The sequence below is a fragment of the Drosophila biarmipes genome, chromosome 3L (assembly GCF_025231255.1).
Source record: "Drosophila biarmipes strain raj3 chromosome 3L, RU_DBia_V1.1, whole genome shotgun sequence".
NCBI classification, from domain to species: domain Eukaryota; kingdom Metazoa; phylum Arthropoda; class Insecta; order Diptera; family Drosophilidae; genus Drosophila; species Drosophila biarmipes.
Genome location: NC_066613.1, coordinates 25,798,426 through 25,822,737, shown reverse-complemented (window position 1 = coordinate 25,822,737; position 24,312 = coordinate 25,798,426). Strand labels below are relative to the sequence as shown.

At 50.6% G+C, this 24,312-nt stretch overlaps 3 protein-coding genes across 10 annotated transcripts; 1 reads left to right on the top strand and 2 right to left on the bottom strand.

The window, feature by feature from the left end:
- Positions 1–11: 11 nt before the first annotated feature.
- On the bottom strand, positions 12–1,976 carry LOC108035474 (60S ribosomal protein L14). The gene is made up of 5 exons (XM_017111124.2): positions 1,958–1,976; positions 1,650–1,696; positions 1,267–1,368; positions 835–1,029; positions 12–300 (listed from the first exon to the last, which is right to left on the bottom strand). The coding sequence occupies exons 1-5, from the start codon at positions 1,974–1,976 to the stop codon at positions 100–102; spliced, it is 564 nt and encodes a 187-aa protein (XP_016966613.2). The 3' UTR covers positions 12–99.
- Positions 1,859–3,334, top strand: LOC108034827 (negative elongation factor E). The gene is made up of 4 exons (XM_017109936.3): positions 1,859–2,075; positions 2,131–2,648; positions 2,768–2,934; positions 2,997–3,334. The coding sequence occupies exons 1-4, from the start codon at positions 1,995–1,997 to the stop codon at positions 3,071–3,073; spliced, it is 843 nt and encodes a 280-aa protein (XP_016965425.1). The 5' UTR covers positions 1,859–1,994; the 3' UTR covers positions 3,074–3,334.
- Positions 3,146–24,312, bottom strand: LOC108034825 (trichohyalin). 8 transcript variants are annotated; one of them, XM_050886505.1, is made up of 8 exons: positions 23,685–24,312; positions 23,228–23,356; positions 16,227–17,197; positions 14,232–15,700; positions 7,274–9,251; positions 6,973–7,214; positions 6,665–6,907; positions 3,146–6,351 (listed from the first exon to the last, which is right to left on the bottom strand). In XM_050886505.1, the coding sequence occupies exons 2-8, from the start codon at positions 23,325–23,327 to the stop codon at positions 3,861–3,863; spliced, it is 7,494 nt and encodes a 2,497-aa protein (XP_050742462.1). In that variant the 5' UTR covers positions 23,328–23,356; positions 23,685–24,312; the 3' UTR covers positions 3,146–3,860. The 8 variants fall into 8 exon arrangements, with proteins under 8 accessions (XP_050742462.1, XP_050742463.1, XP_016965417.1 ...); XM_050886506.1 differs by having other exon boundaries at positions 23,779–24,312; XM_017109928.3 differs by having other exon boundaries at positions 23,228–24,312.

Below are 24,312 nucleotides of genomic sequence, written 5' to 3'. Positions count from 1 at the left end.
GGCTGAGTGCGTGTGTTTTTCCTAAAAATAACACTTTCTTTTATTTTTCCATGGTGGTGGATGTTCATCAAGCAGTTACTTTCGTTAAAGGTAGTGTTTTTACTTCTTGGCCGCGGCCTTCTTGCCACCCTTGGCCTTCTCGGCACGCAGACGCTCGCGACGATCCTTCTTGAGGACGCGGGGAGTGCCGTCAGCCTTGGTGCGCTTCTTCAGTGTGTTGAAGGCGATGGTCAGCAGCTTGTTGCGCTGGCGCTTGGCATAACGCAGCTTGAAGCGGTCAAAGTCGTTCAACGAGGAGCGCTGCAAGGGAAAAGTCGTGGATTAGTACCTCGAATACAGAGGTTTTCGGCCCATAACTAGCTTAGTTTGGATTCAGATAAAATGAAATTGGCTTCATTTATGTGTCAGCCGGCAATTCCTATCAAGAACTTTCAACTATCATCATGTGCAGTTCAAGGAGGCGACCAACCATGCAGAGAAGAAATTGAATCTCTCACAATGTCAAGTAATCTTAAAAAAAAGCTACAAATATTTGTCAGATATCGAAGTATTAACCAAAAACCTACAAAATCATTTACATTAACATTTACAGCGCGCTTTTACACGTGTCTTTTGAGGTTGTAAAATAAAATAAGAACCACAAACAATTAAGACTAGATTATGCAAACACAATAACATTGCAACACAATAATTCGTATCCCAAAAATACGAGTTACGTTGTAGGCTATCTGTGATGCTGATACTAAAATTGACAGATTTTGGTTATTATTTTCTTCTCTGTCTTGGCCTCCCTCTGCTACAGCTAAAGCGCCTTGTTCTGGGTTCCGTACATACCTTGCAGATGTTCTGTGCCTTGACGGACCAGGGGCTGACCTTCCACTGGGCCTTCAGGTCGCTCTCTGTCCAGGCCTTGCGCACGATGCGCGTGGGCGCGGTGTAGGGGAACTTGATGCGGTACTTGGTCAGATGCAGATTGCTCAATCTGTATTCCTGACGGGGCACGCCAGTCAGAGGACCGTCGACCAGAACCTGTGGAGCAACAAAAGCCAGGGATTAGTCGGTGTGCTCCATACATCAAGGGTTAAGGGCGGCGCAACAACAAATGCCATGCGTGCTTGCTTTCTTTCAGTGGGTAAAACTAGCTTCATTTATGTGTCAGTTGGCACTTCCTATCAAGAAGACAAATTATCATCATGTGCAAGAGCTCGGAATTAGGCGATTTGTTGCTGGAACTCCTCCCTGCTCCTCCGGGAACGATGCACTTACTCTGTTTTGGTCGATGACGTCGACAATGGCCACCAGGCGCCCCTTCAGGGGACCGGCGGAGGCCTTGGCAATGCGACCAGTTTGTACGAATCTCTCGAAAGGCTGCAAGCAGAGAAATGCCCATTAGAAGTGGCTCGGAAATGTTAGTTTCAGGTGCTGCATGGCCAGCGCGTTGCTTGTGTTGGTGTCTCGTCCACCACGTGAATTATTTGCAAGGAGGATTCCCCTCTGGATTTCATGGCCTCCGATTTGGTTTCCCTTTTCACACGTTCAACGCACTGACCCGTTCGCTTGGCCGCCAGTCTTAATTCATCTCCGGTCCTCGGGACCGCTTAAATTTCACATTTTTCAACCGAACTGCAGAAACCTTCGTCGATTCTTACCATGACGCTAACCGGAAAGAAAGAGAAGGAAAGAATTTTTTTGACAGCTCAGAGGCAACATGGCGTGGTAGGGTTGCATTCCGCTTAGTGTTGTAAAACACTAATTAGTAGGGCCAAAACTTGAATAAAACAAGGCGGTCTTTTAGTATTTTGGCGCTTTCAGCCTGACTTAGGAGATAGTTTTTGGTATATTTAAACATCTAAAATTGGTATTTCATTTTTACACTGGAACGGTATATTATCAACAGAAACGGCCGCAAAAGTAAACAAAATATTGGAAAATAATTAATTTATTAGTGCTCAATTACTTATTATTGGCTGGAGCATTAGTATAACTTGCCCAAAATGGTTTACATACACTTCCCCAGCAATTTAACCGAAGAGGAGCAGATGCTGCAGGCCAAGTACCAGAAACTGAAGAAGAAGGTGAGAAAAATCACTGAAAAAGTTGTATTTACCTAATTGGTTTTTAATTTATTAGAAAAAGGCTCTGCAGGCGCACAAGGCGCCTAAGCCGGAGCCGGAGAGCTCCCTGACCCTGAAGCGGCCCACGGATGCGCGGGATGCCCGCGAGGTGGCTAGGAAACTGATCAAAAGCGGAGCCATTCCCGCCATCCAGAAGCAGACCAAACAGGATCAGACCTCCTTCAAGAGGCCCAAGGGCCAGGAGAGGGCCAAGCGCTCCACCTCGGAGACTAGCGTCGCCTCCTACCAGCCCTTCTCATCCACCCAAAACGATGTGGCCCAGGAGACGATCATCAGCGAGATCATCAAGGAGGAGCCTCGGCGCCAGAATCTCTACCAGCACTTTGCCACCGAGCGCGATCGCGAAGAGCGCGGAGTGCCCGAGAAGGTGCCCATGGACACGGTCCAGCCGGAGAAACCTCGGGCCGGAAACACCATCTTCGTGTCCGGCAACAAGGTCACCGAGGACTTCCTGAAGAAGACCTTCAACGACTACGGCACTATTGTCAACGTTTCCATGGAGATTGAGAAAAGGTAAAGCTATTATGAGATATTTTAGCTCACATGAACCAGAATGTTCTTTTTTATACGGAAGAATGTCACACAATTTATATACTCCAGCACATGTGATAATTGAAGATTTTCCCTTCCAGCCGCGGCTTTGTTTCTTTCGCCAAGCCCGAGTCCGCGGATCGGGCCATTGCCGAAATGCATGGGAAGAATGTGAATGGCATCAACTTGCAGGTGCAGCTGGCTAGACGCCAGCCCCAGATTGAGCCCATCAACGACGCCTCCTCGTCCGCAGTCTGGTCCTCCATTGGTAAGCGCCTACACTTTATGTTGCAAACCATGAAGTCACTCCCGTACTATTCCCCCTTTTAGCGGCCAGCAAGTCCCAAAAGGGCAGCCACAAGGACCACCGCGAAATGGTCCAATACGATGAGGATTTCTTGTTGTAAAGATCCCATGTCCTTGAATAGTTTATGCATTAAGCCCTCCTCTTACGCATTGGCAAAGAAAGACATTTCCGATTATTTTATATCATTTTGCTTTATTGAAAATACGCTTCTATATATTTATGTATATACGTTCACTTTCTGGCTAAGTACTCGCATTTCAAATTATAACGTTCAAATGAATTCAATGAAAAGAGTGTATGTTTCGTATATTAATTCCTACATTTTGGTCTAAATTAAACAACAATTTGTTCAACAATTGAATCTCTCGCTTTGCCTTATGTGGTAGAAAAAATGAGCAAACAAAATAAGGGTTTATTGGATTAGTGGTCCTCGCTCCTCCTTGGCGTTGAAACTGAAAACGTCTAAGTACATAGTTAATACATGGTCGTTGCTTCTGTTGCTCTGCTGATTTCATATAGATCCCTATATCGTTGGTAGACAATGTTGAAAAATGTTCCCTCTATGTTTCTCTGGTTAGTACAGGTTAGATGTCGGTATGTGTCTGATGATGGATCATTGAACTGGGATTCTGGTTTCGATTGTTTTGTGTGACTAGTAGCACGGGCACGCCCCTCGCCCATTGCCCACCGCCGCCCCCATGCACGGCGCACCTTTCCTAAAGTAATTTCTCGTTAGTATCATTAAGGCCTTCAAGTTTCGAGCGGACACCGGGCCGCGTTTAAATTCGTTTCTCCTCCCCGCCAAGATGCTTGGCCAGATTCGATGCTCCAAAATGCAAAACCGCCCCAAAGGATAGCAAAACCAGGATGGGACCCCACACAACCCCTCACGTCTGCCGGCCGTGCTCGTTTCCGGGCGGATTAAAGTAATCCCAATGGTGGGTGTGCACCTGTCGCCCGGTCAGCAGGAATACCAGCACTCCGAAGGTAATCAGGATGAAGAGGATCATCAGTGCGGATATGTTACGTGGCTGGTTTGGCTCCACTGCTTCGCCGCGGACGAAGTGCGTAAGCTGGTTGATGATGTTGACGAGTTCCAGGCTGCAGGCGGAGATGAACTGCCGGCCAGCCTGGACCACCGTCTTGGGCTGATCGTCGTCGTACTCATCCTCCAAGGGCTGGGTGGCACTTCGGGTGCGTGAGCGACGAGATCGCGATCGAGGTCGTTCCACCAGCTGTTCCTCCAATTCTGAACCCGATTCCGGTTCGATGTGCTCCTGGACATGACGACGGCGGCACTTGTGTGGTGCCTTTCGCTCGGATGGCGATAAGGCCTCCGCCTGCTCCGCCTCCGCGCTGCGCTGGAGATTATAGAAGGCCAGGGGAGCCAGTGACTGGAGGTACTCGACACTCGGATAAGCCGCCGATGGTGGAGGCAGCGGCAACAGACCCGCCTCCGTCTGAGTCTGCTCATCCAGATTCGCGATTGGTGGCGATTGTTCGGTGGTCTTGCTATGACGTGGTGGCTTCACAGGCTGCTCCTTCTCGGAGGAGGCCGGTTCGCTGCTGGCCTGTCGACTGGTCTGTGTTTCGGTGGTCAGCAGAGAAGGTCGCTGCTCTCGCACCCGCTCCACAATGTCGTCAATGAATCCTGGTGGCAGTTCGATATTTTGCACCACCAACTGCCCGGACTTGCACTGCAGGTCGTCGGCTTTGATCTGACTGCCATGCAGCTGCGACACTTGAATCTGTCCAGCCTGCAGGGCATGGACTCGCAATCGCTCCACCTCCAGTTCCGCCAGGCGACTGGGGAATTGTGGTTCAGGCGGGGATTGCACTGTTTGAACGGGAGTAAGCTCGCGACTGGACTGCTCGGCAATGGTCAGTACACTGGTGGCAATGGGCTCAAGTGCGGTGGTGGACTTGCGACGTGGTGGTGGCAGAGGTGCCTCCGTCAATTCCTCCTCCTCCCGGTCTCCAAAAGCGGGTTCTGTGGGCAAAGTGGCAACAAACTTAAGCTCCACTTCGGCCTCGGTGGGTTCGCTAGCGGTGGATTTCTGTATGGGTTCCTCAGCAGCCGGGACTTCGGACTCGGACTGACGCTGTTCGGTATCGGAGAGGGTGTGCTCCTCCTCGGAAAGAGCACGTTCTCCCTCGGACAACGGATGCTCATCCTCGGAGGCATGGTAATCCACTTCTGAGGTGGCCTGTTCTTCTTCGGATTGGTGGTAGTCAACCTCAGAGGAAGCCAGTTCCTCTTCCGAGAAGGTCTGCTCTTGCTCAAGATCCTTCTCCTTCTGACGGTAGTCGGACAGCTCCTTTTCCATGGCTTCCTGCAGTTCTTTTTCCAGAGCCTCCTCCAGCTCCTGCTCGGTGAGCTCCTTTTCGAGACCGGCTATTTCCTGTTCTTCCTCCTGCTCCGAATACTTCTCCTCCTCGTACTCGCTGTCCCTGAGCGTGCGCTCCACTTCATCATCCTCCAGCCGGCTCTCATAATCGCTTTCCAGCTGGGCCTGCTGCAGCTGCTCCACTGCCGCATCCAAATCCGCCGAGCTGGGGGCATACTCACTCATGGCCACCTCACCGTGTTCATCCTCCACATCGGATTTACTTTGCACCGAGCTGTCCGAGAGCAAGCCCTCGCGACGCAGTTCCTCCTCTTCGCGGCGCAGATCATCATCAATCAAATCAGCGGCACTGATTGGTCTCACAATCAGTGAGGCCTGCACCGTGGCATCATCCTCGCCAGCGATGAGACTGGGCGTGGGCACACGTCGTTCGATGATCACCGCCGACGAAGGCGTCTGCGGGCGACTCAGCGATTTGGAGCGATCCGCTTGAGAGGAAGCGCGAGATCGCTCGGACATGCTGCGCTGATTGGCATCACGGAATCTCTGCAGACCCTTGGCCAGCTGCTCGTCCTCGGAGAGAACCCGCGCTCCGTCCACCTCGTCCGCCTGCTGCTGTGCTGCCTCCACGCTGCGCAACAGATCCTCCAGGGTTTTGTTTCCCGATCCGTTGGAGCGTCGCGGTTCAATGATCTTCATGTCCTCGGTGATCTCGAACTCCTCGCACACAAAGTCATCGGGCAGAGGATCCGTCTGCGTGGACACCTCCACCTCGAACTCACCCTGGTCGTAGCTATCCGCCTGGCTCGAACTGGCCACCCGTTCACTGTCCTCGTAACTCTCCAAGGGCTGGCTTCCCGCTCTCGTGGATCGCTTCTCGCGCGGCGGGCGCGGTGGCGGCGGCAGCGGGCGGAACTTCATCTTGTTGATGACGGCGCCCGACTGCAGATTGTTGCGATCCAGGGCCCCCGGTTCCTCGTAGTCATCCTCCTTCTCCGGTTGCTGCTTCTGCAGCTGCTCCTTCTCGTAGCTAGGGAAAAGGTTTAAGGTTTAAGGAGGATTAGATTGAATCTTGGGATTAAGTTGGGCAAAACGAAACTGAGCAAAAGCCAAAGGCAAAGGCGAGAAGAGGCTGTGTCTGTGTGGTGAACTGCTTTATTGTGTGGAGTGCGTGTCTCGGGGGGATCGGATTAGTGGCTTAGCCTAGCCTAGTCTAAGACTTAACAACATAGGAATATTAAATAAAAACTTAACAGATTTGCATTCGAAACAAGTTAACGGCAACCAGAAAAAATAACAAAAAACAAATCAAGTGGTCAAAGCTCAAGAGGCTATACTCTTACTTCGACTTGATCATCAGGGGAATCTCGTCCAGACTGGCCACGGATCTGCGCCGTGGCACCAGCGGGGAGTCCTCTGTGGGCACGTACTGCTGTGGCGGTGGGGGTCGAGCCGGTGGCGGGGATCCCCGAGAGCCACGGATGCTGGGCAACGTGGCGAACCGCTCGCCCGGCGACCGGGGGAACTTCTTTCGGCGGGCAGGTGGTGTGGGCTTCGGGAGCGGCTCCTTGCGGACCACCGCATAGCTGGAAGCGGGCAAGAAAGCAACTCCTGGCATTCTATTGTGCGGCAACGGTGGGCTCCTACTTACCCATCGCTCTCCAGCATGTCGATGACGAACTTCTCGTCGCTCTTGGTCCGCGGCCCCACATCCTCGTTGTCCTCTTGCTCGGGCCGGAACTTCGTGTTCCCGTCCAGGATCAGGGAGTCGGCACCGCGCGAGGTGCGGTCGTCCTCGGAACGCTGCGTGCGCGCCGATGTGGCGTCCGTGAATCTATCCGGCGTGGCTAGCGGTATGTGACGATATTCGTGTTCAGTGCGATAAACAATTACCTGAAAATGGAATGTAGTTAAAGTCGCGGGTCTCGAATGTAATTTTCATCTTTACTCACATCTTCGTGTGGCTGCAAAAAGGTGTTCGATACTGATCTACCACCGAAGCCGTTGATGAACGAGTCCGCATCCTTGTCGACGGATGCGTCGTCCCTTGTGCGTTTCTTCTGGCGCCTCGGTGCCTGCGGACGGGGCTTCTGACGCTCCTGCTCCAGCTCCTCCTGAATCATCGCCGCTGTCTTGCCGCCAAGATCGAGGTTGTTGAGTGCCTGCTCGGACTCCGTGACCGGCTGATCCCGGACAGGAGGACGAAGGTACTCTTCGTCGTCGTCGAAGTACTGGATGCTGCTTCCCCCATCCTGGGGAATATCCTGGCTGCCCTCAATGGAGTACTTGCTGCGACTGCGTGCCTTGCGAAGCGGTCGCTTTGGAGTGAATTCACTGCCGTTTTGTGACATGGAGAGATCGTCGCCGTAATCACTGCGCTGGAACTCCTGGGAGTCAAAGTCCGGCTGGTAGTTGCGGTGCAGGCGACGTGGCTTGGCCGGTGGCACATCGTAGTCACAGTATTCCGCCGGCACCTGCTCGGTGGAGTAGCCCACGTGCTTCAGGGCGTTGGGCATGTCGTAGCCCTCGCGGATGGCCTCACTGATGTACTGGCGCAACTGGATGTTATCCTCGGAAATGCCGCGCTTGCGCAGGAAGAACTCGTCATCATCGATGGGCTCCATGACCACCTTTTTGCCCGAACTAGCTGTGGATTGAGCATCCTGCCGGTCGTGGAACTTGTAGAAGCCAGCCTCGGCCTCCAGCTCTGCTTTCCGCAGCAGCTTGTTCTTCTGTATGTCCTTCTCCGTCCAGCCTTCGGCATCTCTGCTGTCCTCTGAGCGCAGATCCGAATCCTGGTGCACCATGGGCCGGCGCTTGAACTCCCTGGATCTCTTGCTCGAGATCTCGTGGATGGCACGGTTCTCTTCGTCGAATTCGGCAAACTGTTTGCTGTCCGCCACCACGCCCAGGATGCCCATCTCCGGCTGAGGCTGGGCCTCACTGGCCGTGTCCTCTGTGCCCTCGAGATCCTCCTTCATGCGGCGTTCCAGTGAGGATTCCCGGTCGAAGCTCTCCAGTTCGCTGCCATAGCGCCGATAGCGTGATCCCTCGCTGTCGTTGTAGCTCACATCCGAGAACTTGTCGGCCCAGCGTGACCGTACTGGTCCTGGTCCACGGTCTCCTTGTGGGGAGCTGGTCGAGGTCTGCGATGGTTGCGTCTCCGTGCTGGGGATCACACTCAAACCCTCTGTTCCCAACGATGACTCTGTGGCCACGGCAATCGGCTCCTCCACTGGCTTCTTTTTGCGGAAGGCACGCGGATAGGTACCAAAGTTGAACTCAAACTTCTTCTTGGGCGTTGGCTGGGATTGGGTAGGCGATGTAGAGGCTCCGGTGCCTTCTGGTGTCTCGTCGGACACCACTTCACCCTCGTTCTCCTTGAAACTCTTGCTGCGACGCAGCTTTAGGGTGGAGAACTTCTCCGGCAACTTGAACTTGGATATGTCCGGCTTGTTGAACTTGGTGAACTCTGGTCGTTTCAGTTCCTTCAGCTTAGACATATCCGGCCGCTTGATCTCAGGCATCTTGATCTTGGAGAACTCGGGAGCCTTAAAGCGTCTGCGATCCTTGGCCTTGGCCTTGGGACTTCCGGAAACGGGTTTCGGTTTCGGCTTGGTTTGGAGACGTGTGCGCAATTTTCCAGCCTGCTGACGGATGCCGTCCTGCATCTTCTTGGTGCGATCCTGGGCCGATGCCATGAAGCCCTTACGACGGTTCTCCGGCTGCAAGGGCAGCTCCTCCAGGGCGCTCGAGTCCACCTGGCTGGTGTGGATTTCGTAGTCGGTGCGGGATTCGGTGCGTGGCGTGGTGTCAGCCGAACTGAGCGGGGCGTCGATCTCCATAGGCAGCTGCAGTTCGCTTTGGGGGCTGGGTGCTGGCGAGGATTCGTGCGCCGGCGTCACGCCCACGGGCTCGTATTCATGATCACTGGAAAACAAAGGAGGGTTTTTGGGATAAGTTTGAAGAACTTACTAGTGGAAACGATTTATTGTGTGTGGAGTGCATATATCGGGATGGATCGAATTAGACCTAGACAAATGTTCTCTATATTATTACCATATTTACCTTTCGAATGGCTTCTTTTGCTAATTTGATCCCGCCCAATTTTCGTTTCTTACCCGATTCAAAAAATATAGAGTTCGAAATTGATTAAGGCGATGGGATGTATGTCGATGCCATTAAATTTTTGGTGTGTTATTAAATAGGCTAAAATTGTACACATTAAATATTTATAATGCACACTGTTATTAACACATCTTGGCTTACATAATGTGTTTGCTAAAAATACAGGATACTAACAAGTATTGCGTTACTCTGACTAAAGAGATCCCATTTGTTTTCTAAGCTTTTACGATCATATAGGACCGGGTGTATAGGGCTGAGAATTGATATTTACAACATGGAACATGTGGTGTAGAAGCGGTGGGTTATAGAAGGCCTGCTGCTGCTTGAGTGTCGAGGTCGGGGGCTCGGGATCAGGGACAGAAAAGGTGGCGATGGCTTACCGAGTGAAATAGGTCCGTTCGAGAAAGTCTCTGTGTTCTAATTGCTTTTGGTTCAGGGGCGAGTTGGACTCGAAATCCGCGAGGCGCGATTTGCGTTCGTCAAAATGGAAACTAACCGTCTTTGTCATGCGGGCCGCCCCGAAGAGCTGCTCCTGGGATCGGCCCAAATGGGAGTTGCGGTCGTGCGACTGGGTGCGCGGTTCCCGGAACGAGGTCTTCCGCTGGACCCCAAAGCCGCGCTGCTCGGAGGGAGCACGGTGGTGTTGGAGGGGACGATACACATGGCTGCCACTTCCGGATATCTGAATGGGCACCGAGATGAGTGGACGACTGCCCCCCAATGAAATGTCCCGGCTGGCGGAATCCCTGTGCCCATAGCCCGGATCTGGCATCTCGATCTCGCTAGAGTAGAGGTTCCTGTTCCCGGCCATGAAGCTTCCGCCGCTCATGCTCACACTCACGCTTCCTCCGCGCGGCACAGCGGACACGACCACGGGTGCAAAGGCCTCGCTTATGTCCACCGACGCCCTCTCGGAGGCGGCAAAGTCCTCGCGACTGCTGTACATGGTCTGGGCACTCGGCGGAGGAGCCGGTGGCTTCGCTGGCCGGGCGCAGTACTGATCCATGTCGTCCACTTTCAGGGAGAAAGTCTCGGTCACTCGAACCGCCAGAGGTTCCGCCTCCTTTCCCCTAACTGCCGCAGAGGAGGTGGTTACCACCGACATGGCCTGGGGTTTGCTGCGCGAAAACACGGATAGTAGTTTCACTGGCGATGGGGATTTCTCTTGCCTGGCCAGCTTGGGACTAGGTGTGCGAGAACGCTGTGGCGCCGGGGAGGGTGACTTCTGGCGCGGCTCCTTGGCCCCAAACATGGATTTGAAACGCGAGGTATAGGAACTCTTGACTTCTGGCGAGGCATCCAGCAGGCTGATGGCAGTGGGTGTAGGAACTGGAGTAGCAGTGGTGTTCCCAAGTACGTTTTGTTGCTGAGGTAACCACTGGGAAGTCCTTTCCGGCGAGAGTTGCCTCTCCGGTGTGTGCTGGCGCTTGAGAACCTGCTGGCCAGCTGGCTGCACAGATGGCTCCGCCGACGAGGGACTGGTTGTCCGACTGGAGGGCAGCTGAAGAGTGGCCATTACGGGCGGTGACTTCGGCCTCCGAGGCGAAGGTCTTGGACTCCGGCTGCGATGCTCCGCGGCTTTCTCCTCCTCTTCCCGCACCAACTGATCTATATCCACCACTGGTATGTCATGGACGATTTCTATTTTAGTTAGCTCACCCACTTTCAGGGGCACTGCGCTGATATCACCCCCAATGGAGGGTGGCCGCCTGGTCTCTGCTTGGATGTTGTCCCTGATCCGCACGATGCTGTGTTCCTGGGCGATTTGCTCCAACTCAGCTACAGTCTCGGCTAGGGGATCAGTGGGCGTTACAGTGGGTTGGTAGGGCGATTGCATCTGCTGAAAATCGGATTCCACAAGAAAAGAGGGACGCACTGCATCGCCACCAAAGCGGGACACGTCGATGGGTCGATTCTGGGGCAGCATCTCGCCAGGAAACTGGTTCTCCATGTTGGCATCGCTGGGACGCATATAGTCGGTGGAAAGTGGCGGCTTGGCAACCCGGAAGTCCTGCTGCGAGGGAGCAGGAGAGGCTTGGTGGGATGGGAAAAGCGGTGCTTGATCATTCAATCCTGGAGTGGCTGTAGCCGGTATAAGATTAAGCTGCGGTGGCTGCAACGAACCCGGCACTATGCTGGCCTGGAAGAGATCAGCGTTGGATGCCCGACGACTGGTGCTGGCCGAGCGACGCCCTCCTACTGCATGAGGTGCACTGGGTATGTTGATATCGGCACAGTAGAGATCCGTCTTGGAGTTGCCGGCCGATATGCGGCGCACGGAGGGGCCACTTCGCATAGAGAGGGTATCGGGAAAGCGGCCCATGCTGCCAGAGGATAGGCCACCCATGGACAACTGACGCCTTCGACCGGCCACAAAAGGTCCTCCCCCTTGATGGGGGCCAGACATCTGATCCGGTTCAGTGGCATCCGAGATGCTGCGCACCACCAAGCCGCGCGAGCGGGCGGTCTGCTCCAGCTCTGGATAACGCTCCATGAAGCTCAGATCCACCGAGGGCGCCACATCCGCATGACTCACCACCTCGAAACTGTGGGTGGACAGATCATCACGCATCAGATTGAGGTGGGCAGGTGGGTACTGCTCCTCGGCATGGCCGCTCAGCCGGGAACCAGGTCGCGAGTCCACGGGATTCACCCGCTCCGGTAGCAGGGACTCGCACATGAAGTACTGGCAGGCGCAGCGGACATCCAAGGAGGCTCCACTGGCGCTCTCCTGGCGGGACACAAAGTGGCGCTTCTCGGCGGGCAGAGCGCCCACGGAGGCGGATCGTCGAGAGTTCAACATGGCCACCAAGCTATTACTTGCTCACTGTCCCCGGACGTAGTGCCTCCTTCTCCTTTACTGCTCCTCCTCCTCCGTTTCTCCCCAATTTCAGTGCTTTTGTTCGTTTTCGTTGTGTGGTCGTCGTAGTCGGAGGCTATTTTTAAGCACCACCAGAAGCAGACATTGAATTTATTTTTTGCCCCGAATTCGAAATTCTTGCGGGGCCCCAAGAATTTCGCTCTATTCTATGCTGTAGTGCACTCCTTCGAATTGGTTATTCAACTCGGTGGTTAATTATCGTTTATCGATACCGGGCTTGGGAATATCGCTATGTCGCTGTCCCTGTCGCTCGCATCTGAGATGGTGTTCGGGTCCCGTTCTGTATACGTGCTTGTTTGTGCGTGCGCGAGCGCGTCTACATCGTTGCGATTTTCGGCCAGGACTGAATAATAAGAGAGCTTTTCGCCATTTGCGCGACACAAATTTGTTCGACCGAATTTCTTTTTCTTGTTCGAAAGATGAAAATGTTTTCTTTTAAAATTAGCAAAAACACACATAGTCGCGACACGGATTAGGCGTGTGGTTGTATTGGTCGCGGCGACAAAGCTACTTGCCTGCTCATAATTGCGATCGTGGTGAGTTTGGGACTGGGTTGACTGAGGGGGTGGGGCGTAGGATAATGGGATGAACAAGATGAACAAGAAGGAGGAGTAACAATTAGTCGCTCGGCCTGCACTTTATCGTTCTATTTTTGGGGGCCTTCGCTCTGCCTGCCGGAAATCTTCTTGTCATTCGTCGACCTTTAGCGCGCTAAATATATACTCTTCAATTTGCCGTTTGATGTTCGCCCGACACGCGTCGTTTGTTTCTGGCCTATCCATGTAATTACTTGTTGGAATTCGTCCTCAGGAAGCGGGCGTGTCGTGACCTTTGGGAGTAGTTTTCAGATGATCATGAAGTCAATGAATCCACCCGGTTCCGTTTCCTTTCCACCACAAATCCACCCAAGTCCCCACACAGTTATGCACACACATATTTATTAGCCAACACCGATGGAGAAGTGAGGGGACGCACACATTGTAGTAGGGAAAGTGCAGTGGGGAGTACAGTAAGTATCGGTTAAAAGAAACTGAAGCCCTTAAATGGTAGGTTATATCAAAGCCATTTTATTTAAGTAAATGTATTGATTGATAAATATTTCGTTAAAGCAGAACATTTAAAATGTTCCCTATACTAAACAGGTTATAGAGCTCCTGTTAAAAATTACGAAGTGAACTCTAACCTGTACTGCCTAACAATCGGATGAAATATATCATAACCAAAGCTTTTTGGTTCATCTTTACTTGGGCATTTTTCTTATAAGTAGAAAAAGGCAAGGAACCTCTACTTTTTTTGGGTAGATCTTTAACCATTTAAATCTTTTATACCCTTATTATGAATTCTTTTGATCTTGTCAAAAAGCACTAAGAGTATCTTCAAAAGGGAAGTTCCAACCCCTAACTAAAGTCTCTGACAACCGATCATCACTGTACCCCCGAGGAGGTCTTACCTTAGGTCTAAATCATTTCAGGCCACCTTTCGCCCGTTACCAAAACTTATTGGTAGTGCCGGCACTGCGGCAGCAGCAGAGCGTCCAGGAGGCGGATCGCTTGAACCGGATGCGCCACGTGCTGGGATTGTGTTGGGTGGTGGTGGGTAGTGGTGTACCCTGGGTGTCTGTGTCGGTGGTGTAGTGGTAGTCTTGGTACCGCGGTGCTCGGGCACGGTGGTGCTTGGTGAGCCGGCGGCGCCCTCTGCCGCCGCCCGCAGCTCTAGCTCCACCTCCAGCTCCCGGCAACAGGGTTAGTAACAATTTCATGAGCAAGTCAATAAGGTTAGAGCCTCTGCAAGATGGTTAGAGCAACAGCAGCCGGTTTGGGGTTGTGCTGAGTGTTAGTGTCAAGCTGGGAAAGGGGTGTTCTTTTTGTGCCCCCCACATGTGGGGTCATCCTGCCACTTACCTTTCGCTTTTCCACCTGGCCGCATTGGTGGCCGCCTCCAGGACATCCTCGGGCAGCTCGACGTCTTCTCGATGCGGTTCCGCTTCGTCCTCGATGTGGGAGAAGGTCACCTTCTTGTCCGAGGGCGCTGGCGAGGCCTCCTTCTTGAGGGATGGACGCAGGTCTGGGCTGACCTCCATGGGCTCATCGCTTTCCTCGACCACGGGTGAAAGTTGCGCCAGGCGGGCACGCTCCTCATCCGACGAGGTGGAGTCTATGGAGGAGATGGGAGCAAACAGGGCGCCTGGCTTGCCGGCGGTCACCTGCTCCTCCTCACTGCTGCCCATTCGATCCAGAGGCACTGGCTTGGCCGCCTCGATCTCATCGATAGTAAGATTGTCCTGACGCATTAGAGACTTCTTAAGGGATTCCAACTCCAGAATTGGCTGCTCCGCCAGTTCCTGAGCTCCAGCCTGGCCAATCTCTTCGTAAACATGATCCCGCCGGATGCGAGGTGCTTTCTTGGGCGGGTCCTCCTCGGTTTTCTCTTTGTTCTCCTCTGCTTCGGCTTCCGGATCGGTGACCTCGAGTGTGGGAGCCTCCGTCTCAGTCTTGACCACTGGCAGCTCGATGATCTCCTCGGGCTCGGGCACTCCACCACTGCCACTGCCACTGGGCAGATCCTCCAGCAGCTCCTCCTTGGTGCGCTTGCGGCAGGGCGACTCATCGTATTCCACCAGCTCCAGGATCTCGTCAGAGTCCTGCTTCTCGATGAAATGCGGAATCTCGCCGCGATCCGACTTGGGCGAGGCCTTAAGCTTCATGATCTTCTGCTGCTCGCCCAGCACGATCTTGTCCTCCTTCTTCAAGGTGATCCTCTTGATGTTCAGCCGCTTCTTCTGGCGCTCGGCCAGGCTCTTCAGCTTCTTCATGATGTCGAAACCGTGCTTGGGTTTGCTACTCTTCGGGGGCTTCTCGGTGTTCGGAACTAGGGATCCCGGCGGTGGGGCGAGTTCGTGAAGGCTGCTCTGTAGACTGGGGTTGGCGGAGTTGCCAGGCAGTGACTGGGCGTCCTCGTGGGTGCGACCGCTGCGCCTGCGCCGTATCAGGTCACGGATGTGGGCCAGGCGATTTGTCTTACGTGGTCGGGCGTGGCCTCCAACCGCTAGCACGGAGTCGGAAACGCAGGAGATGCACTCGCTGAGGGCGTCCTCGTTGTGCTGATCCCGTTCAGACTCGGTCTCCGAGTCGGAGGACTCCTCGCTGCTGTCGTCGGTGGTGGTGGCTACCGCCTCGTCCTCGGACAGGTCCTGGATGTACCGCTCGGTCTCCTTCACCAGCACCTGCTCGTCGTAGCGTACCTTCTTGAGGGACTTGGGAGATTCGGATTTGAAGCGCAGTTCCTGGGACTTCCGCAGGAGCAGCACAATCTCCGGCTGCTCGTCGGGTCCAAGTGGGCGTTTGTACAGATGCGTCCAAGGATAGCCACCCTGTGAAGGAAAAATAAAATAAAAGAATTGAAAACCATTCTGTAATGTAGGGGAAAATATTCCTAAACTACCCAATTATCTCAAAATTTGGCAATACTCAAAGTAAAAGCAAAACATAATTCGATTATTTTATGGTTTTGATTGGGTTGCTTCTTTCAGAAGAACGAAAGCGAAAAACGTTTCGAAACCTCAAATGTATAATTACTTGTTCCGTTTTTTCTAAAATTATTTTGAGTGAGTAATGCCAAATTTTTCATAAAATGACGAACGAACACAAAGTTTACATTAGGAAAATTAGAAATTATTTTACAGTGGCCTTTAGGTTTTTTATTTCCTCAGCAGGTGCCACATTTTTTTATTGTAATTTCTTTTTTTGTGTTTGCATAGTAAGTTAACCATACTTACTTCCATAATAAATTAAAATGGATTTGGTATATTTTGTAGAAAAATAGTAAAACCCTTTAAAGACTCTCTAACATTGGACGAAAATCAACCAATAAACTAATGAATGGATCCCCTGACTCACCCGTTCCTTGGCTCTCTTAAGGTCCTCCCAGCGATATGTTTGAAGCGGCACTGGTGGCTTCTCCTGGCTGCTGTGCAGAAGGTACTTCTTCAGGGACTGGTAGTACTCCCTCTTGCAGTCCGCCGACAGTCTTTGGGCATCCGTCTCCTCGGAGGAACCTTCTCCCTGCAGGCGATTCTGTTCAATCTGGGGCAGTGAGTCGATGAACTCCTTGCGCTCCTGCTCCTCGGCCTCGGTTTTCGGAGTGGGTACCTCCACGAGCTTCAGCTCAGTGGCGGCGCCAACGAGTGGTTTGGGTTTTTGCTCCTCCTCCGGCTCAACCGGCAGTTCCAGGATAATCTCCGCCTGAGGCTTGTTCTTTAGGATGCCGGTCAGCTCATTCAGCTGCACCTCAACCTGCTGAGTGAGCGCGCTGATCTCGTCGCGATCCCGCTGGACCTGATCTCTGTGCACCCGCTGCGCCTCGTCTACATCCCGGCTGAGGGCCTGGATCAGCTCCTGCTCGATCTCATCCACCAGCTGCTCGGCGGTGCGACGCACTTCCTCCGACGCGGTGGCCGTCTCGTCGACCTCGGCGATTTGATGGGCCGGCGGAGAGGTTTCCACGGGCTGTTTGGTCTTGGCCCCGGCTGGCTCTACCTCGATGACGGGTTCCGAGTCATTGGTGTCTACCTTGGAGGTGCCCTGCTGCAGTTCCTGCTCGAGCGGGGTGAGTTCCCGTATGCCCACGCCACCTGCCTCGTCCGCGATGCTCTCGATGAGATGGGACTCGAAGTCCAGGAGATAGGAGCCGCCCGGAGTGGTGGGCACTGTGTGCGGCTGCGGTGCCTCGATGTTGTTGTTGTCGAGGGCTAACTTCAAGGCGGCAGCCTTGGACTTCCTCTCCTCTAGCTGGGAATCGCTGGCGATGCCGTTGATCAGGAGTATGGTCGGCTGCTCAGTGGGGCCAGTTCCAGCTCCAGGTAGCGACACTACAGGTGGGTGGAAGGGGGTGTTCCAAAGGGTAAAAAATGAGTAAGTGAGCTGTTTACCATCTGTACTGTATACCATCAACAGGTGCTAAAAATAAGCGCAAACGGCGGACACTAGACGAGACATAATTACATAAGTCGCAACTCGATGAGAAACGAGACAAGATACACATAAACATTCTCTTAAAAAGTATATTCTCTATTTCGACATCGAAAGCTGCAATTACGAAATACGAAAATGTGTAATGCAAAATGGGTTGCTTTACCACAATGGATCAAGTTTTAGATATATATATTGCGACTCCTTGCTGATTTCCTAAGTCCTGGTCGTTTTTCTCGTTGGGTCTTCGTGTTCGGTTGCCTTTTATTTTCGAAAATAAAAATCAATCGAGTTGGGGGATTTGGTTTTCGGTGGTCTTTGCTCACAAGTATCTCGGATATCGGCGCGATTCGCGGGTACGCGAGCCGTGCATTCAAATTGTCCGGGGCCAACTGGCCCGTCCAAACGGATTTTTCGCAAACCAAAGCCCCAAAAAATACAAAGAAAAACAGAAAGAAAAATTGTTGAGAGACTAATTTTTCCTCGCTTTGCGCTCAACTGTTTTGCTTTCAAAATACTTATACTTATGCTTACAGGTTCTCTCGTGCTTTTCTGATTTTCTGATTTTCTGCCTTTCTGGCTTTCTGGCTTTTGTTTTAGTTTTCGTATAGTTGCACACACAACCAGTGGTAAACAATTTGCAGTTTTTACACACATATTATCGTTAATTTAGCACACCGCGGATAAACAAGAGCACCTCGAGCAGCCAGAAAAACAAAAAACAACCCACAAAAACCAAAAGTAAATTTCGTTTTACATTCATGCGCCCAATCCAATGGGTGTTTGCACATTCAACAATTATTGTTTGCCCATCGTTGCTATATAGACACACATCTATATATCTGTGGTTCATATTGGCATGGGACTAACGTAATCACGTCAAAAATTACAGGCCCGCGAAAAACAAAAATTCGCCCTCCGTTGCGCCCTTCTGGGTTTTGGAGGCATACGCCAAAAATCCAATATATAGTGCAACATTCATTCATTATAATTCAATTTGCCATGTCATGACAAATCGCTTAAATCACTTAAATGAGGTAAGAATCTTGGCTCTCAAAGCTGTTTCCCTTTCGTGTGTGACATCATGTTAAAAACTATACAGATCTGGCAAGGGTTTAAGTGGGTAATTATAGGAAAGTGATGCAAAGTATACCTGAACTGTGAGGTCTTAAATAAAGTATGACCAAAGTTCCCCGAAGATGACATACTTAGAGAGCTGAGATGATCAAAGATCAAGCTATTATTTTTTTTAATTAATTATGAATTTACACATACGTAAATGTACTTATTAGTAGGCATTACCCTCCCACTGTTTGTTTGCCATACCAAACAATTCCTGGTTCTATGATACCTGAACACACCTTTTGATCTTTCAGTACTCAATCACCTGGACGGATTTCCCCCCCACACCATTTCATATTTGTTTTTCTCTCGCCAAACATCCACGTGTGGCTGGATTCACCAAAACAGCTCGAGCGTAACTGCCTTGGCCCGACTTGCTTTACTTGGACAGCCTCTGTTCGCAGTTGAGTGAGTTCCTCAAAGCCGAAATCAACTTTTCATACACAAATGCACATTGACAACTGCCTCCGGGAGCATTCGCCTCCTCCTCTGGGCAAGGCCTCCGATGGAAATCAATCCGTATCTGAATCACGGACAAGTTCATGAACACTGTCGCCGCCGAACTTCGCACAAGAGTGTTCTGGGCAGACAGGTAAAGGGGGCGAGAATCGGAGTTGGGGCAGCCGGGAAACGCGGCGTATACGTAATGCGCGTGCGAGTACATCCACTCTATAAATAGGTGTAGTCGAAGCCAGGAACCATTACGTTGCCATTACACTTTTTGTCAATTTATTACCGAACTCTGAACCCTCGCCGGCGCCGAGTTGCGTAACATGCAAATCAATTAGGTGATTGCCGGCTCACTCACCATAATTACCGGCCACACTGAGGAAAACATAGACCATGGTGGCAGGAACTTTTGACTGATATCATTAGTTTGTAGGATGCTATAGTTTGCAAAAAAACAAAATTAATTTGGAAAACAAAAACCGAAAAGAAAAGAGCAGCTGGTTTCTGTGGGCCTCGCTTGAGCCTCACATGTTCGACGTCTAATCGCGTTTTGAGTACTAGCAAGTAAAAAACCCATGCTGAAAACAAAACTAGCAAAAAGTTGGGGCAGCGCCGTCGGCAGCGGACTTGTCGCTGACGTCGAAGCTTTGACGTTGCTCTCGAATCGCTACGCTAACGTGAAATGCTGATTGAAATGCGAGAGAAGGGGCGGTGGACACCGCCTCCTCCTCCTCCTCCTCCTCCGTGGCATCCACCGGCGTGGTGCACTTTCGCCACTGGTTGCATGCGAATGTGGCGACGTCAAACGCCCAAGGTCGCCATCGCAACCGGGCGCTCTCCACTATATTTAGAATCATTTAAGCGTAACGCACTCAAGGGCCGCCAAGACAGGCCGACTTATTAATGAGTGCTCTTCTTAATCCTAGCCAGAGCTCTGGGGCCGTCCATTCATTAGCCCTAGAGTTTATTAATGAACACTATGTTCGAACCATAAATTTGTAATTTTTATTAGAATGTTTACTGTATGTAAAAATGTGTATCAAATCTAAACCTTATACTTTCGTTTGGAACGTCTCTAGCCGCCGCTGAGTGAATTCTAATGAATGAGCGAACGCGTTGGGAAACTGGCACACGTTGCGTATGCGTTATGCGGATTCAGGTCGCCGTCCCGGCTGAATTTTTGTGTTTTTCATTAGCTTGTTGTGAAAATAAATTCTGGTGACACAATTGCAGAGAGCCGAGTTCATTGGACGGCTAAATTATTACAAGCGAGTGTAAGCGGAAATCGCCAAACGTAATTGATTTCCACTCTCAGTTGGCCGCAGCAATTCTCCACATTTTTACTGCACTTTAATGCCCGGGCCAACGGCCCACGCAGAAGCTCTCGGCCTCTGACCTTGACTGGCCAGCTTCTGAATTATTTATGTGGGTTCCTATAAATATAGTTCAGGGCTGGCACTCCGGCAATACATACATTTTGGCTTTCCTTCATATCGACGATTAGTTCCAAACTGAAATAAAAATAAACCGACAACGACGAAGCGCAAGCGACGGAGCGCGAATCCAATCAAATCAAACAGGCGCAGAATATAACGTATACGAGTGGGTAGCCCGCATGACAGACGGCTGGATGGGCTGAGGAAATCACGGCACAGACTATGTACTTAACTTATAGGAAAAAGTTCCTTAACTTTTGCCACAACACAAGCACAAGCGCGGCACGAGCACCACTCATAAATAATGAAAGTACGGACAAGTGGCCACAAAACCGAGTACGATTCCGATGGGCCTCGAATGGAACACACAGAGGGACTGACACCGATGAAAATAATGAGATGCAGACGCAGACCATAGGATCTCGAGACAATGTAAACAGTACACACAACATGTTGCCAGAGAAAACCTCTAGATCTTTTTGTGAGTGAGGGAGACCAAAGGAAATGGTTTTGGACGGGGCACTTGAATCTTTACCAATCACGGGTGCCATGCAGGTCAGGAACCGGGTCAGTGCTGTCCCCGTGCTGGGAACGGCTCTATTTGCTTGGAGACTCTGTGCCGAGGGGCCTGCAATTAGGTCAAAGTTTGCTTTATAATCCAGTGTTAGTCCGCTGGTCATGTGATGGGATGCGATGTGCTGCTAATTGGAAATCAATCAGACTGCCATTAGCCGGTCTCTTCTACTCCTCCAACTGATCAAAGACCAGTTCCCCTTTTTCAATTACCGGCAATTTTCACCTAGTCTGAGTCATTAGGTTTCTTCGCCATGCTAATCGATGGGCGAAATGTTCCGCGGATTATGATCATGGGCAGCGGTTTTCACTCACATTTTGAGTATGAGATTTTAGCACATTTGTCTCTGGTTTCTCCGCTGCATCAGTAAATTAGAAAAAAGTAGCTGGCATATCAAGTTGAAGGGTATTGATTTACGACTCGAGTGTTACAATCATAAATGTGCCTCTTAGAAATAGAAGCTGACTTCATAGTTAAGTGAGGTCTTAAGGCTCAATGAAATATGAAGGTGGGAAGATAAGTATGGTCTTATAATACCACACCCTATAAACCTATTTTCAGAAAGCTGTGCTTGTAAACCCCTTATTATATTTCATATAACCCATTATATCCAATTAAATACTATTAAAGATAGCTTAGGAGTTTCCCAAAACCAAAGGTTTCTTCGTCATAAATAACTAGCGGGAATTACGCAACAAATCTTTTGGTTATCAGGGAGGTTGTTAAATAGATAAAGTCGGCACCTCGAATGCTTCTATAAAGCCGATAAGATAGCAAAGCCATATGTTTAGTACTCCGTCATATGACCCATCTGACGTTTGCAGGCGGTCTACGTGCCCTGATCCCAGTGTGCATCTTGAACTTGGCCTCTTTGCCGCCTTAATTGCCCATAAAAATTCCCCTCAAGTGGCAATCAGGGCACTGCAACCCGATAAGAACCCAGCTCTTTTGTCTGGCCGTCTGGGAACGGGAATGCGAACGGTTTTTGTTGGCCTTTGTTGTTTGGCAGTAGGCACGGAATTGGCTGCGCTTGTTTTTCACTTTCCTCAGTCCCAAAACCGGCCAGAATAGCGGAAAAACGCCCATAGATCACGTTCAATCCCCGGCTAATTTTGATCATGATCGATGCAACGGCTAGCGGTATCCCACAGAAAACCCCAGGCGAGTTGGCTGGGGTGGCGTCTAACCGGTTTGTCAATTCACATGGCCAGCTCCACGCCCATTGTGCTGGGCAAACAGAAGATGCCGCTAACACGGTGCCTTAGCCAGTTGAGGGGTCGCGTTTCGTCTGGTCTGTTTATCTGAATGCCAGTTCACAAGATTCCGAAATCCATAAGCAAACTGTGGGAAATATTCTGTTTTCCCAATGCAGAATTTCATATGCTCTCACGAAGGTCAAGACTTCTGAGCTAAAATATAAATGCCCTGGATTTTGAAATGGAAATACTCTTCAAATATTTGAAAGCTTTTCACAAATACAGTTTTTTTTTAATAAAGAAACCTAGAAATGTCTTCTCATATCAAGGGCAATCTTTTTACTAGATACAATATAATTTATGATCATGACTTTTAATGAAAAAAGTATTCTGAAAAATATTACTTTTAGAAATTTGAAAAAAAAAACCTTAAAAAAATAAATGAATTTTACTTTTAATCTTTTCTTCATCAGGCATAATAAAAAATAATTTAAAAGTTTAGAAAAATTTGTTAAGAAACATTGGGATTCCTTTATTTTTAATTTTGTTGATTCTACATGGTTAGCTTTTGGTTGTAAGTAAATAAATGACTGCATTGCATCTTAACACACTTCGTTTAATAATCTTTAATAACCATTTATGGTAACCTTTAAGTTCAGTGATTTTCCTGCGTTATGCATGTCAAGTTGATCTGGCCCGCGTTTTAGTACTACCCCAATGGCCAGACAATTGTGTGATATTAGTGGGCCATTGCAGTTGATTGCCGATTTCCGCTGGACTGGGCTCAGGCATGGGCTACGTCTGTGGGTCTGGGAACTTTGGAGTATGCACAGGCCATACGAGGGTATAATTGGGGGACCGCTTACCCGCCGCGGCGCCAAAACAGAGAACTTGTCATAGTTTTGGCCGCCGTTCAACTTGGCAGGCAATCGTAAGTAATGTTCTTGGTCCCCGGCACACGGGTACACCATGTACATGTGTGGTTCGCCCATTTCCAAGCCCCATAGAATACAACTTGTTCTATATTCGTCAACGACTGTCATTACAGGCGGTGCGATGCGACACGCCGCCCACACGGCGTATGCGTAATGCGCGGCTAATTTGTGGGGCACTGCGATGTGTGCATGCAGGTGGACTTCGCGAGGGGCCTACCTTCGTCCCAGGGATGATGATGATGTGCCTCCTGCTGGCCAGGACTCTCCTGCTGTGCTGACCGAGACTTGCGTCCTTTTTTCGAGCGTTTCGACTCCATTCTGTGGCTTGCTGAGATTTATTCTTTGGCTACAAGACACCGGCGTAAATAAATAGAATATTATATATTTTTGTGTCGCTCGGCCAGTGTGTGCGCTTTATTTTTTATGTGCTCGTGGTTTATCTTCAGTGACGCACACACAAGTGACATTTGGCAAACACACACAGTCGCGCACTCAGCCGCGTTTTTTCGAACTTTGCGTATGTTTTTTTGTCGCTACGATTACTTGGCGCGTCCGCAGATATACTCGTTTGAACACATATATATATATCTTCTTTAGATTTAAAAATTTCCCAAGTTATTTATAATGCGGTGATTTAATTTAACACACACTCGGCCACTTTTCATATTCCTTACTTGCCAAAAATCACGGGAAACGGCGACAGCGCACTACTACGAAGCGAGTATATTCCAAAAAATTAATTATGAAATTAAATTGAATGGGCATTACGTGACAGGGCGACGTTTTGCGTTTTACAATGCGCGGCGAGGGAGGCGGGCGGGGGCGGACTTTATCTTTAACGATTATTACGGATAATGATGAGTTTTCCTTCTAACTGCCGCCGTTGGACTGCTGAACCGCTGGACTGCCGAGCCGCTGGGCAGTTGGGAGACCGCTGGTCGGTCGGCTCGTCTGTTACTGGTCGGGTTGTTAGTACTACTATATCTCTACGTGTGTGGGTGTATATCGGAGAGCTGGGCGAGAGGTTGGGTGAAAAGTGAATGAAAATCGCGCACGGAGTCCGCTGGTCCGTCCATGCGTCGTCGTTGTGGTTTCAGTCGATGTGTCGTCGATCGTGGATCGTTTGCCGTGCCGTACCGCGCGCGACTAATGCCGACTAAACCCGCGACGACTGCGAGATCCGAAAGCTTTTCAGTCGGTTTCACTTTTGGACTGGCGTTTTTTGTCACTGCCGCTGTTCTCTGGCGGAAAATATTTATTTTTACGGAACCCGCTCTCCGGAGCAGGTTCTTTTCCGGCATC

Excerpts from the sequence above, each read along its gene's own strand:
- LOC108034825 (XM_017109928.3), bottom strand. The coding sequence starts at position 23,327 with ATGGAGTCGAAACGCTCGAAAAAAGGACGCAAGTCTCGGTCAGCACAG. Across the intron at positions 17,198-23,227 it reads TCATCATCCCTGGGACGAAG|TGTCGCTACCTGGAGCTGGA; the intron begins GTAGGCCCCTCG and ends ACCCACCTGTAG. Across the intron at positions 6,352-6,664 it reads CCCCTGATGATCAAGTCGAA|CTACGAGAAGGAGCAGCTGC; the intron begins GTAAGAGTATAG and ends CCTTTTCCCTAG.
- LOC108035474 (XM_017111124.2), bottom strand. Across the intron at positions 1,030-1,266 it reads ACGTCATCGACCAAAACAGA|GTTCTGGTCGACGGTCCTCT; the intron begins GTAAGTGCATCG and ends GTTGCTCCACAG. Across the intron at positions 301-834 it reads AGGCACAGAACATCTGCAAG|CGCTCCTCGTTGAACGACTT; the intron begins GTATGTACGGAA and ends TTTCCCTTGCAG.
- LOC108034827 (XM_017109936.3), top strand. The coding sequence starts at position 1,995 with ATGGTTTACATACACTTCCCCAGCAATTTAACCGAAGAGGAGCAGATG. Across the intron at positions 2,076-2,130 it reads ACCAGAAACTGAAGAAGAAG|AAAAAGGCTCTGCAGGCGCA; the intron begins GTGAGAAAAATC and ends TTAATTTATTAG. Across the intron at positions 2,649-2,767 it reads TCCATGGAGATTGAGAAAAG|CCGCGGCTTTGTTTCTTTCG; the intron begins GTAAAGCTATTA and ends TTTCCCTTCCAG.